Source organism: Papilio polytes, unplaced genomic scaffold (genome assembly GCF_000836215.1).
Source record: "Papilio polytes unplaced genomic scaffold, Ppol_1.0 DF823935.1, whole genome shotgun sequence".
Taxonomy (NCBI): Eukaryota; Metazoa; Arthropoda; class Insecta; order Lepidoptera; family Papilionidae; genus Papilio; species Papilio polytes.
The window spans coordinates 1,840,014-1,854,913 of NW_013525269.1; the positions used below are offsets into that span (position 1 = coordinate 1,840,014).

Genomic DNA, 14,900 nt, shown 5'->3' on the forward strand with positions numbered 1-14,900 from the left:
TCGGGTACGAATGATCTCACCTTGGACTTATAAACTTTAGTAAAAAAAAATAAAGTTCGTTCGCATGAGATAAAAAGTGACCATAGCAATTCTTAAACAATATCAACGTAAAGAGCCTTTTTTTTATAATTGAACTGGAATAAACCAAACTATATATCACCGTGTTCACATTCGTGAACAATTTAATGTATTTTTTTTTGTTGTAAAAGTGCGTATATATCGTACAAGATAAACTCTGGCGGGTCATCGAACGCGCGGAGTTGAATGTGCCAAAATAAGAGGGACCAGTGTAGTTTGACCCCCGGTCGCGATACAATTTCCGTTATAAAATCGTCGGCCAGTACCTTGTTGTCATAGGTCTTAGGGATTTCTTTTACAGCTGTGTACACTGGGTACGATATCGTTTGGCGTGTCGTTAACGTGTGTGATTACCCTTTAGACCACAGTGAACTGCGTTGTTTTTTTTACGCAATAGGCAACGATTCTGGTATAAAGTTCACGTGTACAATTTACACGAAAATTGGATGTAAAAGGCGGGTTATTTTGTTGGTAAATCAATTAATAACCAATCTTCAATTGGTTAAAAAAATATTGACAATTACTAAGAAATAATACAAAAAAAATTAAAACAAAACAAAACAAAAAAATAAAGTCTTGTGTATTTTATCACAAAAGGTAGGGTATTAATTCCTAAATAATGTATGTGGTTTTTTCCGGATTTTTTTTGTAATTAGTGGGTTTTTCGTTCACAAATAGGGTCTACGTACTCAGTAGCAACGCACTTCATAATTTTCCACTGCCCACAAAACACAACAATCACATTTTATTTTTAGAGTCGAAGTAAATTTGTCATGAGCGGCTAAAATAAGCGACCTTGGTCTCGGGTTCGACTCCCGGCCGTTGACGTAAGCTGTGACGTCATCAGAGACAGCACGGAATCTTACACGGCATCTAAGCCTACTAGGGGAATGTGAAACATGCGACGGTGGGTTCAAAACTAAGGTTTAAGAAAACTTAACTACCTTATCTTAAGACGTATCTTAAGATAAGGTTAAAATAGTTTTCTTAAATAATAGTATTATGTAATCATACTCATACTAATGTTGTAAATGCGAAAGTTTAGATGGATTGATGTTTGTTAGAGTTTGTAGTCCAAACGGCCAAATGGATCTTGATTAAATTTGGCATACTTACTTTTGTTTTTTATTAATTCCACGCGGACGGAGTCGCGGGAAAAAGCTAGTACATAACATTTATGTTATCAAACAATATATTTAAAATACAGCCCCTTGGTGTTCAAAATTGTAACTTTAGAGGAAAAAAGTTCATGTCGTACAGTAGAGCTTGGGAAAAGGTGGTTGATGTAAGAATCCTCTGATTCTAGGAGAGTAAAGTATCTCGGAAGCAAGTCGGGATTCACATCAGGTGGATACGGACGCCATTTTTACCATTCGCCAATAATGCGAAAAATATAGGCTGTTATGAAAACTTGAGACGCCAACCTTAAGGGAGTAGGATGAAAGATGACTGTAATATATTCATTATAAAACAAAATGAATATTAAAACAGTATCGAATTAATTTGCCGACGGTCCAGATTTTGAAGCGACCCTGTTTCGTAATTTATTAACCTCGTATCTATCTCACAGGGTAAAGTTAGCCTGATGTTAGGGTTGTCAACTCTAAGTACATAGACCCGAACCCTGGCTGCAAATAAACGACCCTGTGTATAATACGCCATTACCAAAAAAAAAAAAAATTCTCACGTACCTAAAAACGATATTCACTTGTTAACGTCATCTACTCCCGAAGTCATCACAGTGTAAAACCCATTGCACCCGTAGCACAGAATACGCAATAAGTTGAGGAATTCAGGTCAATTTCAAAGAGATGGCAACCCTAGCTAGAATTCTAGGGGTCATCAAACGACCGGGCGAAGGCCGTCTCTCAGGGCGGGGACCGTCCGCCCCCGATACGTGGCAAACACCCCACAGAAACAAATAAAGCCTATGTAAAAAATACTTTTGTAAAAATCTCACTATTTTATTTAAAGAGGAAATTTAAATATATGAAATGCGATAGTATTTATTTTTTGTTAACTGTTATTATAAAGATAGACTAGCTTTCGCCTGCGACTCCGTCCGCGTGGAATTAAAAAAAATAAGTAGCGTTCATGTGTTCTTCCAGACTATCCTCAAAATCTATTCCATGTTTCATCGAGATCCTTTCAGCAGATTATGCTACAAACTCTAACAAATATCCATCCATCTAAGCGTTCGCACTTATAATAATCTAGCTGTTTCCCGCGTCTCCGACCGTGACATTAAAAAATAACCAAAAAATGTAGTCTATGTTCCTCACTGATAATATAGCTTTTTAATGGTGAAAGAATTTTTTAAATCGTCCCAGTAGTTTTTGAGTTATTTCAACACAAAAAAATACAAATCTTTCCTTTTCGAAATATCAGTTTAGATTAGCTAGAAGTAGGATAATAGTAGAGTAAGGTCGTCGATAGAAACAATGTCAAATAAAAGTGAAATCGACTGCTTCTAAATACGGAAGTAAACTTTCTTAATTACAGTCATAACATCCATTTGACGATAAAGAAATTCAACTTACGTCTAACACCATCATTCATCCGCCTTAATGACCGCATTTCGACGGCATTAATTTAACTGTCACGATTTTCCACTTAACTTTCCCTATCAAATATTAAATAATACGTAACTTGGGTTTTTGACGTACAATTTTGTTTAACTTTCAATAATTTCCCTAATACTTATTATGTTACTTAAACTTCCTGTTGCCCGCGACTTCATCCATGCAAAATTAAGATCATTGCCAGCTACCCTTTAGTGAAAGTTTGGTCGTATACGGCCTAGCCGTTTTGGAGATTAACCGTAAAAAAACATGGCTTGCAGACAGACAGACAACAATTTTTTAAATGAGATTTTCGTTATCAACGCAAATACATCTTCCCGAAATCTGGAATTTTTCTTTTGATATTACAGATACTCCAATTTTATTATATGTATAGATAGAAGAGTTCAGTGAACTAGGTTAACTATAATGGAGAGATAAAAAGGCATCTGTAGTCCAAATTTTAAGAACGTAGTCTTGCTGTCCACAGAAACGACAAAGACGGTCATAAATGTGTCCCGCAACCGACTGCAGTATGGTGTTCCCACTTAACTGTTCCCCGCCACGCTAGATCCGTGGTTAACGTTACAATGACAGTTATAATTACACGGTTAGCAACTGTTAATTAATACCCCGACAGTGGGAATTAATCCGAGCAACTGAAGAACATGCAATTTTATGTTAAACAATTATCATAATTGTATATTATTATATAACAATTGTTATAATGAAACAAAACAAACAACTCATTAATTTAATTAAATGTATGGATGAACGAATATGTAGTTTAAATTAACAGAATTTATATACAAAGTTGGATATGGCAATTTAATTTGTATTTCCAGTTGGTGGAAACATAAAAATTATCTTTAGCTTTGGGATCGTGGATATAACATACAGATGGCTGCTGTGTAAATAATTTTGTGAAATTTCTCATATTACGTTTTTTTTTAATTCCCTTCAAAGATATTATCTGTGTTCATTTGAAAGTAACCAAGGATTGTTTTCTCTACTCAGGGACATGTAATTTTTTCCAACATCTATCAACCATCATATTCCTTAAAAAATACTAGTGTGTAAAGCCATGCTAAATTTCTTCTTCTAATTGTGTACCCTCAACTTTATTTCACGACAATGTATATCCCCTATGGTTTTCATGAAGCCATCTATCTGGACATTAAGAATCTTCTTACTTCGATATCCCTTTAAACAATAATTAAATGCCATTAACAATTAGTCACCTGCGTCTCGTCTTGTGTTGTGTGCGTGAGGGTGTACACAGTACAGGCGGCGTAGTGCGTACTGCCGCGTGCAACGAACCCGAGTGCGCAGTGGGGCAGGCGTTGACCTACCACGTGGGCTGGAAGAACCGGCCTCCGTTTATCGCGCCCGAGACGCTTCCCTTTTACGTCTTTTTTTTAATTTCATAACTCCTGATTATTAATAGCTTTAATCGAAAGATTGCAAATGGGTTGTGGTAGTTAATATTGAGTTATTTTTAGTTAAATTATTTTTTAAAAGTTACTCGATGCATACATATCAATTTGATTAATAATGTACCTTTGTTCTAGTTCATTAAACCATCGAAAATATTTATTAAAAGTAGTAAATATTTACTATTATAAACCTTGTGATAAGTAAAGAAATACTTAAGCACTAGTATGTACATAAATGTACTTTATAGGACGTGGTATTGAAACATTCCTTAGCGAGTATTGCCGACGGACTCAAGAAATGCCTTGTACCTACTATTAATAAAGGAATATTCTCTTTATTACTGTGGTTTATATTCATATTTTTTATATTTTTTTTAAATATCAAATTATTAGATTTTATACATAAATTATTACTTTGTATAGTATCACAATATCGTTAAACGTTTATTGTAAATATTTTTAGAAGAGCAGTAATTAATTTTCTTCTTCTATTTTGCTTTTTTATTTAAACTACGTTGTCCTACAGATATCGCGAATGAGGACAATCCGTAGGCGTGCTATAAAGCTTATTTTATAGTTCAGTTGTTTGCTCGGGTGTAAACTTTCTTTCTTTTTTTGTTTCTAACTGAAGAATCGGAATAAACAAATGAAGAAAGGATATTGATATTGTTTCAAAAATAATAGTAATATAATAGTCGCGTGACTCGTCCACGTTAAGTTAATGTAAAATAGAATGTTGGTTATTTTATTAATTGTTATTAGTGACGTTACATGTAAAGTTTAATATGTTTTGAATAAAAATGTTTCTGAATAGAAAAGTATGCCTGGTTTTCTCACTGATGTAAATATCGATGGACGATCTTTTATCTCTGCCCAACCTCGTTACCGATTTCCATATTTCAAAATTTTTTCCACTTATTCCAAAGAATTGTCAGTTTGTTGTATTCTATGATTTTCCGTTAGGGTTTCCAACAGCATAACACTTTTCATAAAAAAATACTGTTATCTCATTCTTTGAATAGAAAAAAGTGGGTTAGAAAGATATTTCTGTATAAGTTTCGCCAGTGAGAACCCACGGTTACGGTTGTGAGTTGTGACGAGTTTTCCTGTTTATGTATACTTACTTAAAGTTTCGTGCTGGATACAAAATTATGGTTTCGAATCATTTATAATTAATTGCAAACGAATTGTGACAGCACTTCATGTTCAAACTGATTGAAATAAGAGTAAACAATTTGTATTTTAAATATGACGTGTCCGTCAGATTTCATCATAACTTCGAGATGAATGACCGTGTACAGGTTAAGTCATGTTTCGAAATTTTTTTCATCGCTACGTCAAGTTTGTTGGATTTTTCGAGCTGCAATTTTATTAATATTCCTTGAGAACTACGTTTTACATTTATGAAATTTAAATTGTACATGATTTTTTTCTATTTCTACGTAAAATTGCTTATTTAGAGGTAATTCAGCATCAATTTGACCTCAATACTAAAATGATATTGTATTCGTAATTTTTGGACAAATACAATAAATTTTAGTTTATCTAACAATATTTTATTTTAACTAACTCGTAGTAGAAAATAAGCATAATACAAACTCGAATGGGCAATGAATATAATATAATAATGTATTATCTTTATAATTTTTTTTTATAAAAAGCAAGCAAAGCGGATCAAATTACTGGTAATTACAAGAACATAAAATTGCTTTAAAATGTTGAACGTAACGCGATACTTAAAACATGAATAAATAATTAATTTTAAGAGAACATTTAACATTTTATATTGTATTGCGAAAAGTTTTGTTGCAATTTGATTTTTTTTCTTTTCGTCATCATATCTCTATTTTATTCTATTTTTACCATAATTCTCTAGTACATTATAAAAAACGTGACAAAATTTTAACATGAAGTGTTTCATTCCCTATATTAAAGCAAAAGGAACTTCAAAAGTTCGAAACGGAAATGCATTAACACTGTCACTCTTTAAAAAATCATTGTTTTTCAGGCTGAATACATTTTTAAAATTCATTTTACTAATTTCGTCAATCAAACATTCATTAAAATCGTTAAAAATTATTAGCTAGTTACTCCAAATGTTTGCCTTTTGATTAAAAGAATAAACGTTATGTATATTTTTTTTTCTAATTTCTCGCATGTGATACCGTTTGGCGGATGTCGTACACCTAAATAGAAAACGGCCGTACATCATTTTTAATAGGAAACACCGTAACAAATGAGCGATAAATTGATCAATTTATTGATATGAAGCTGAAATTCATCTCTGGCAACTTATGTCTCCTTTTTAATCTATGGTCAGTTACGATAATCGAGTATGATTTATTTAAAGTATTTTTTATCTGTAGAATAGAGATAAGAATAACGGCTATCGATAAGTTAGGATAGTCCCTAAATCTGCGATCGATATGGTGCGTTATCTGTTGATTGCGCGGCCACACGGCCAACGAACCCCGAATCTGCGAGTTCAACGGCATTTCTCTAGCCAGCCAGTTACACTGGCCCGTTGCTGTTGATGCAATTCGCGAATACTCTGACACGATTTGAATTTCGAATCGTTTTATCATATTCTTATTGCCCAGGAACATTTGATATAAATCGGATAAAAAAACATATCGGATATTTACATTAGCTGTTGCTATCCGGTGTCCAAGTGAATTTAAATATTACTTCGATACAAAAATGATACTTGTAGATAATGGAACGTTCGAATGCTAAAAAATAATTGAATGCATAATGTCTTTGAAAATTACGAACATTTTTTAAAATCTTTTTTATGCGTGTATTAGATAAAATAAATTGAAACATTTCATAAATAAGTAAACGATTTTAAAGAAATATTAAAAACTGTTAAGGATTTTAGTACTGATAGTGCTAACATTTAAATTTAATGTTATGGGTTGTTTAATTAAACATTTTGCGTATAACGAAACTAGACCGAAAGGGTCCTAGAATGAACTATATTTGAGTCTCTTTATGTCAACGACCATACATAATAGGGTAGCAAGTTCAAACGTAGTTCATAGTTCGTTGGACGCTCTTTAAATTTCAACAGAACTAACCTATTTTTTAACATTATAAATTAGGATATATTTAATTTAATTACTGAAACTTTAATAACTATGTTGGCTGAGTTTATTTTGTTATAATTCAGTATTTATTACTTAGTCATCATTGAGTCAAAGGGTCATACAAAGTTCAAGCATAAGGTTCATAGTTCATTGGACACCTCTTGTGATGTGAAGCCAAATATTTCTGAAATTGTAATTCCTTATTTCCTTTCAAATTTCTTGGAGAATACAAGAAAGAAGGAAAATGTTTTTTCATGTTCCTGTTTATACACTTGTTTGAATTTGCGGTTAAATGATTTTTTCTTTTAATTACTAACTACAGGAAATATATAAATACAATTGTAGGAAACTGTTCAAAAGTTCGTTGAACTCCTTCGCCATCAGAATATGTGACACATTATTTCCTGTTCTCATCTTGTATTGTTTTTGAGATTAAATTTCGGTATTTGTGTTTTTTTACTTTAAAAGAACACATTATTAAAACCATGGATTTATTTTACATTTCAGAGTATTCTTCGACAGCTGTTATTCTAATTGGATTCTAGGTTAAAGTAAACATTTACAGATTAAAAAATGTTACATATCTCCTGCAAAGATTCAACGACTTTTGAACTAGATAAACATTAGACATCTGTGTTTAGGCTACATAAAATCTACAATATCTACATTTCAGTTTCTATCTAAAAGCACATTTAAAACTAAAAATAATACTAATATAATAAATTCACAATTGAACGGTGACATACTATATAGTATATCTCGGTGACCTGGTAATTTGACTAGTTTTGCTCTACTGAACGTAACATCTTTATTCATAACTTTGACGCTTAGTAACTTTAGGTCTTCTCTATGTGGAATATAAAAGAAAATTCCAGAGAGGATTTAACTTTTTTTTCAGTTATGGTATGAGTTTTTCTTACTGGCCAGCTATTTTAGTCGTTTTTAGCAATGTCACTGACGTCGAAAATCGTCTTTAACATGATTTGCTTAGTAAAGGAGTTTATCGGTTTTGCTATTATGCAAATTTAAATATTTTCAACATAGAAATCATTTATATTTACAAAATGATTTTAAAACGGCCAAGTAATTTCTAATTGTAATCAAAATACCTAACGAAATGTATTGTTGATATTTATTGATGTAATTTGAGTAACTTGCTTTACTGTGGCAATAATAATTTTGATTGTTCGACAATTTTAATGAATTTATGTAAAAATGATTGTGCAATTACAATTTGAGCGAACGTGATTGAGGTCGTTGACTTATTGCGATAATATTAATTACTGACTCATCTGTTAGTTAAAAATTAAGCAAGTAATATGATAGTATTGGTTATGATGACGCGTCGTTATGCACCACATTAGCGGCTGTTGCAGGGTTAATGTAACTAGGTATACAGGTGGGTGTGATATCACCACTCTAAATAATTTTATTTCATTTGTTTATAGTTCTATCATAACAATCTACATATGGAAACGGAGAATGATTTATGAACGATGTTACTGAGCCTAGCAACGTGAAATTTAATATGCGATGCTCAAATAATGATTATTAGGCTGTACTTCGCTTGTATCAGTATTAGAAAACTGGCTTTTCATATAAAAGTATATTAGCGTTGATATGACTATATGACTATATGACTTACAATATTCATAAGATTTTTACTTTAGAATATAACTGGCCGTTGCCCTTAAATCTTCAGCGAGAATAAAAACAATCTATATTTTGTTACAGAATTATTAAGGTCTAAGCAACGTAAAATATATCTGTCAAAGTCTAAGAGTTTAAATGTTGCCTACAAGATATACCAAATTATTCTTTTATTTTCTAATTTAATTTAAAGACACCATTCACAACAGTTGTATTAAATAATGTTAAGTTATCGTCATCACAAATTATTATCTTAAAAAAATATTACACTATAATTATGCGGGAGTTCTCAAGATTCTGCCTGCATATACATCTTTATTGATTTAATTAGTCTGCATTAGCATGCTTGCGCTCTGATGCAATAGTTGCATCGGAAGTGTAACATCCGTTTACGACAATCTAACTGGATTGTGAATAGAGTTCGTAATACGTCACGGTTCCAGGTTAAGGTGACAGATAACGAACATCATTTTTAAACGTAATTATAACAAACTTACGCATAAGTTTAAGTATACTGAAACGAGATTTAAATATGTAACATCATAAATGATAAGGCCACTTTTAAACTCCAAATTCCTTTCGAATTTGACACCTATCAGATTGTAAGCGGCGCTTAAAACGTGACGCATTTAAGATTCGTTTCAGTGTATGGCCGTATAAAGGCCCTGAACTGTACTCGTAGATACCATTACATAGTTTAGATTGATTTACGTTTATTTACTTCTGGAGGGTAACTTTGGAGGTTATAATAATTAGTTAGAGGCTTTTTTTTGTGACTGAGTTGTCACTGTTTGCCTTGAAGAGGCATTAACAGCTCCACCGGGCTTGAGGTGGCCGAACAGGGATGGCGCTCAGTAACCTCGTTCAAGTTGAATTCTTTACGTTCGTCCATTTAAACGTTTTAGTTAATTTAATTGGTCTGTAATTTATTACAGATACGCTTACTGTTTTATCTCTATGTAGCTTATTTTTAAACGAGAGTAATTTTGTCATAAGAAAAGAGGTCAATTTAATTATTATAGTATTTGTGTGTGTTGTCAAATTTCGAAATTATTATTTACCGATAAATGTGGCATTTATTCCTTCTTCTTTTTACCATAAAAGAATAGATGGATGCTTTAACTATTCCTTGATGCCTTTCTATTTTAGTTGTATGAAAAATGTTTGATGATCGCTTTTAACTTTCGTGAGTCACTAATATAAACTTCTTTATATGATACGGGTGATGAAGACTCAGCACGTGGTCCCAAATCGATAGTTCGTTAGCCCAAGGGGTGCGGGGGAGGGTAGGCGGTAGTCGGGGGCAGGGGGGTTCGGAGCGTGTGACGTCACTCGCGTCTCGCCCGCAAGGTCGCCGCCTCTGCTAGGTTATTTACACCTAACCCTCCAATATCTCGGGAATTCGTGCGATTTCCTATGTTTTTATATCGTTCATGACCTTTTTAAAAATTCCGTGCTATAATATCCTAATGCAATTCAGTTCTGAATCGCATTTTTGAGTTGTTTGATAAAAATTTTAACCATCAATTATGTACATTAAATGAAAACTGTAATTCAGTTGCCAGTTTTAATTAAAAGAAAGTTTTTTCAATTTACATTCTTTTAGATCGTTTGTATAAGATTTATTACCGCCATCAATTTGGCTTTATGTTTAAAAGCTGAAAAAAGATAGAACATTGTTAGTGTTAAATTTATTACGTATTTTTATTAGTTCCGAAATAAAGAAGTCGACGTGAAAATATGCACAGATTACCTCATTTCTGCATATCGTGTGAATGCGACCTCGCTGTAAGGTCAATTGGCCAGGGTGAGCACGTGTGACTACGGACCGATGACCTATAAAACTTTTTACTTTTTTAAATTTTCATTGTTTAAAAAGTTTTTAATTTTTAAAATTGGAACGCATCTAGATATACAACAATAATAAGCTGTTAAGAAAGGAGCAATCCTTATTCGTTTTTGTTTATTTTTTGCGATTACTTTTATTCGAATAATCTAATTAAAATGCAATAAAATTAATTGAAATGTAATTATAATTGTATAACCATAAGATAGCGTTCCATGAATAATGAAACGGAAAAATGCGCCGGCCGACGTTATGCGGTTGTCAACATTCATTTTCCGGGGTCATTGAACTATTAACAAAAATCGTACTTGGGCACTTAAACTGCATCACGTTAATAACAATAATAACATATATAAAACAATTCAAAAACGAAAAAAAAATTGCCAAAGTAATGCAGGCAACAAAAGCGCCGAAGAATCCACATTCAAACTAGAGTTCAACAGCATTTCACCGAAATCTACTTTGTTTGGGTCCCGGGGTCAACGAACTGCTGTGACGCCCGCGCGTCTGTGTGCGCGCGCCGCTACGTCCGTACGCAACACCGCCACACGCACACATCGATATCTTGCCTTGTACTTGGTGCGGACTATGCTGGGCAAATTGATTTCTTTCTTGTAGGCGTAGTTTTATAGATATTTATTACTATAAATACGAAATCTACAGTTTTAAATGTACTTTTTAATATACAATAATTATTTTTTCTTAATATTCAATATTCGCAAAATTATTTTTAACCATCATATTCCACATCAAGCCGGGGCGACTGAACTATCACTATGAGCTAAGTTGATTATTCGGTCCGAATGAAAAAATATATAATTTTTTCGTGAGCCCGACCGAAGATTCGTCAATGCGTCAGTCACGATCGGACCGCTCAGGCGTCAACATCTCAAGACGGCCAGTCCTCGACGCGTACCCGAGTTGTGCACAACCCATAGTACAAAAATTAACGTACAAATTTTTTTTGTTCTTACAGTAGTGAGGTGATCGGATCAGTTGGTTTATTTACTGAAAACAGTGACAGTGCCTTGTACAGTGCGACAGTGAACGGGATGTTTCTATCTGGAACGTGGTGATAAACGACTTATAAATCTAAATTTAATGCATAAGCGCTGAACGTAAATTTAACGAAAACGAAAAATTGGTTTTAGATAATTGACCGCAGTTCAGTTAACTAAAATCGCTTTTTTAAAAATATCGCAAATCTAATTGGCATTAATATCTCCTATTAATAATTAAATAAAATCAAGTAAATCCTTCTCTCTGCTTTGGTTTTCTTTTTACAGATTGTTTTTTTTCGCTTTGTGACAAAAAGTATACGGGAACAAGTGAATTAAAATAATAATTTGTTTGAGAATTTCGAAAATAAAAAACAGTGCCTTAAATAGATTTTAAGAGGAAAAAGGGACAACAAAACAAAATCACGGAGACAAAATGCCAAGGAACTTGTTGCTGTTCAAAAAGTTAATTCCTGAAATAAATTTCGCGAAAAGAAATCTCACATCACCTCTCGGCCTCAATATATTTATCAGTTAATAAAAAAACAACAACAGCTGGTGCTTAAATTCAACAAAGTTGACGAAAAAGTCCGGAGTGCCATAAAATTTTTTCGAAAAATTCTTATGGTGTCAAAACATAGAATATAATTTGCCTTAACCCCGACAAAGTCGAAAGAAACAAATTTTTACAAAGAGTTTAAAGAGAAAAAAAAACAATAAACCAAACAGTGATAGTAGTAATAGCAATGCGAATTCAATTCGCACAGACATCAGAGAATCATTTGTCAAAAATAACTTAAGAACAGAAGAAACATTTCGACAAGAAATCCTTACTTTGAAATGATGAATAACAATCAGTTCCACGAGTTGTTCGGGTCTCAGTGGCCACCTGACCAGCACGGTGGCCACTCGTCTGCCTCGACTATGCTGCACCAGCAGTCGCAGTTACCTCAAGTGCAGTTGAAGAGGGAACCTCATCCGGATGTACCGGGTATGCACAACCAAATGGGAATGGATATATCGGGATCTGTAGCGGACAGCACTTCACCTCCTCCCGGCAATAGCGAGGGAATGTTTGGATCTTCCATATCTGGCATGTTCATGGACAAGAAAGCTGCTAACTCCATTAGAGGTAATTAGATTTTTTTCTTTTATCAGCATCTGGCGTTCTTTGAACAAGGAATGCTTGGGTTTTTACTTCAAAATAGCATTGTTTTAATTTAGAAAAGAAAATGCTTCCTTCCGGTATGTGACCGATTGCATAACTTTATTTGGCACGTGGTGTACTGTTGCGCAAAAGAAGGATGAACAGAGATAGAAATTTCAGATTTGATCGATGTTACATCGATTAAAATTCAGTACCACGTGCTAGTGCTAACATAATAGTTGTAAAGTTAATCCTTAATCGATATTAGCTTACAAAATCTTCCTGCTTTACGTTTATAAATTGACAATTTAACACACTATATTGACGTATGCAGGTATAAGAAGCCGAACTACGAGTACTAATTGACCTTTTATCTATGTTCAAATAATAATATCATGTTTGTCTGTCTGCTGATATACGTCTATTGGTTTACAATACAAACATATGCAGTAGCTGTTTTAATCATTAAAAGTCGGATATGTTTGCTTTAGTTTATCAGAATATAAAAATGTATTAAAGTTGTAAAGAGGACTATAATCTCTAAAACAGTGGAAACAAACTTTAGGTATTACTTTAGTATTTTAAATCTGTTTGAGGTGTGTATCCAGACAGTATCGAACTTCAAGTAATCGGTGTTAGGTGATACTATTTTAATTCTACGTTAGCCATACACGGACTTCAGTTTGCAGTCGTCACAAAATAGCAATCGGTTGAAGCTGTCGGTACTGACGGTATTGCCGGGTATGGCGGCTTTAACAGTATATGCTCTATTGGAGTTGAGATGATAGAAATGTTAGTCTTTACGTAATCACATGTCCACATCTTGAGTGTACTCTGGTTAGGACAGTTGTCAAGTCAAAGATGTCTTGTTAGTAATTGGAAACTGTCAGTTCTGGTAGATTGCGAAATTAAGATTAAAGGCAGTAAAACTTGGGGAATTTATTTCACAGTAATAAAGAACCTCATGTAGTAGCTAAAAATAATAATTGATAAATAGATAATATCTATAGCATCAATGAAATAACATAACTTTTGCATAAACTACCCTAGAAAGAGATGTCCAAAGTGATTTTTTTAACATCTTGCTTTATGGCCCACGTACTCTATGCTTGTGTTTACACATAAGCAAACTATACAGTAGACCCTGTCCTTTATAAATGGACAGGTTGGAAATGCGGTATTTAATGCCAATTTGATTTTCGCCATTTTGGCACTGACAGTTGTAGTTGATAGTGGTCTTGAGGATCCAAACAAAAATTAGAGATAGAATTAAGTGTCAGAAACATCAACGGGTGTGTTTAGGTCAAAACCAAGCAATAGCAGTCATGTCCAAGCAATGGCCTATCCATTTATAAGCATCAGTGATAGTAAAGAACAATGTTTTTTAAATTTGAAAATAGAACTTGAAATGTTCCAGTAAGATTATTTCAAGTAGTTTAATAATCGTTAGTTTGCAATTAAAAATCTAAATATATGGCAGTTACCTTGTGCGATATTTGTCGATAGTGATTTACATGTGTAAGTGTTTATGCGTCATTTGTGCCGAAAACCTAGCATCGTTATTTACAATTTGCATTATCTGCAACGTTCCCAATTGCATTTGAATGTTTGTGCCCTACTAAATAAAGTTACACTAATAGTTTGGTTTTTTCTTTGTTCGGAATGCGTGTTAATTGTCCCCAAAATTTGGGTTAACATAACATTCCATGCGTTAGTTTGCAATCGAATTGCGTTATTGTAAATTGCACTTTAAGTTTCATGTTGGAAAATGTAAAATCGAATAACTAGAAAATTCATTCTTTCTACTGCGTAAATGCTACGTTTGATTCGAATGGAACGTGGGAAATATCACATACAGTATACGAGTTACAATTGAAAAGAAATCTTATCACTTTTACTTTAAGATCTAATTTTGTTTGTTTGCTACGTGGTGTTGTTACGTTATGATTGCGGGGGTGTGTTGCACGTGTTTTCGGTCGGGGTTAATGCACTTGACACACTTTACACTTTGACTTGTTACTTAATTGTTTTACAGGAGCGCGTTCCGAGTTCGTTTTCATCTTTCGATCGATTACCCTTGCAGTGGTGCGTTATT

The 14,900-nt window shown here is 33.3% G+C and overlaps 1 protein-coding gene across 9 annotated transcripts in view; it reads left to right on the forward strand.

Annotated features, from left to right (window-relative positions):
• The window catches only part of LOC106101861 (probable nuclear hormone receptor HR3), a 94,973-nt gene that overhangs the window by 60,512 nt on the left and 19,561 nt on the right, over nt 1-14,900 (forward strand). The window contains exons 1-2 of one of the 9 annotated variants that reach the window (XM_013281205.1): nt 11,473-11,778; nt 11,947-12,790. The exons of 4 other annotated variants lie outside the window; for them this stretch is intronic. In XM_013281205.1, coding sequence (XP_013136659.1) covers nt 12,499-12,790 — 292 coding nt within the window. In that variant the 5' untranslated portion in view covers nt 11,473-11,778; nt 11,947-12,498. Of the gene's footprint in view, nt 1-11,472; nt 12,791-14,900 lie in introns of those variants that run through there. 4 more of the 9 variants (XM_013281206.1, XM_013281207.1, XM_013281204.1 and 1 more) reach the window with 4 other exon arrangements.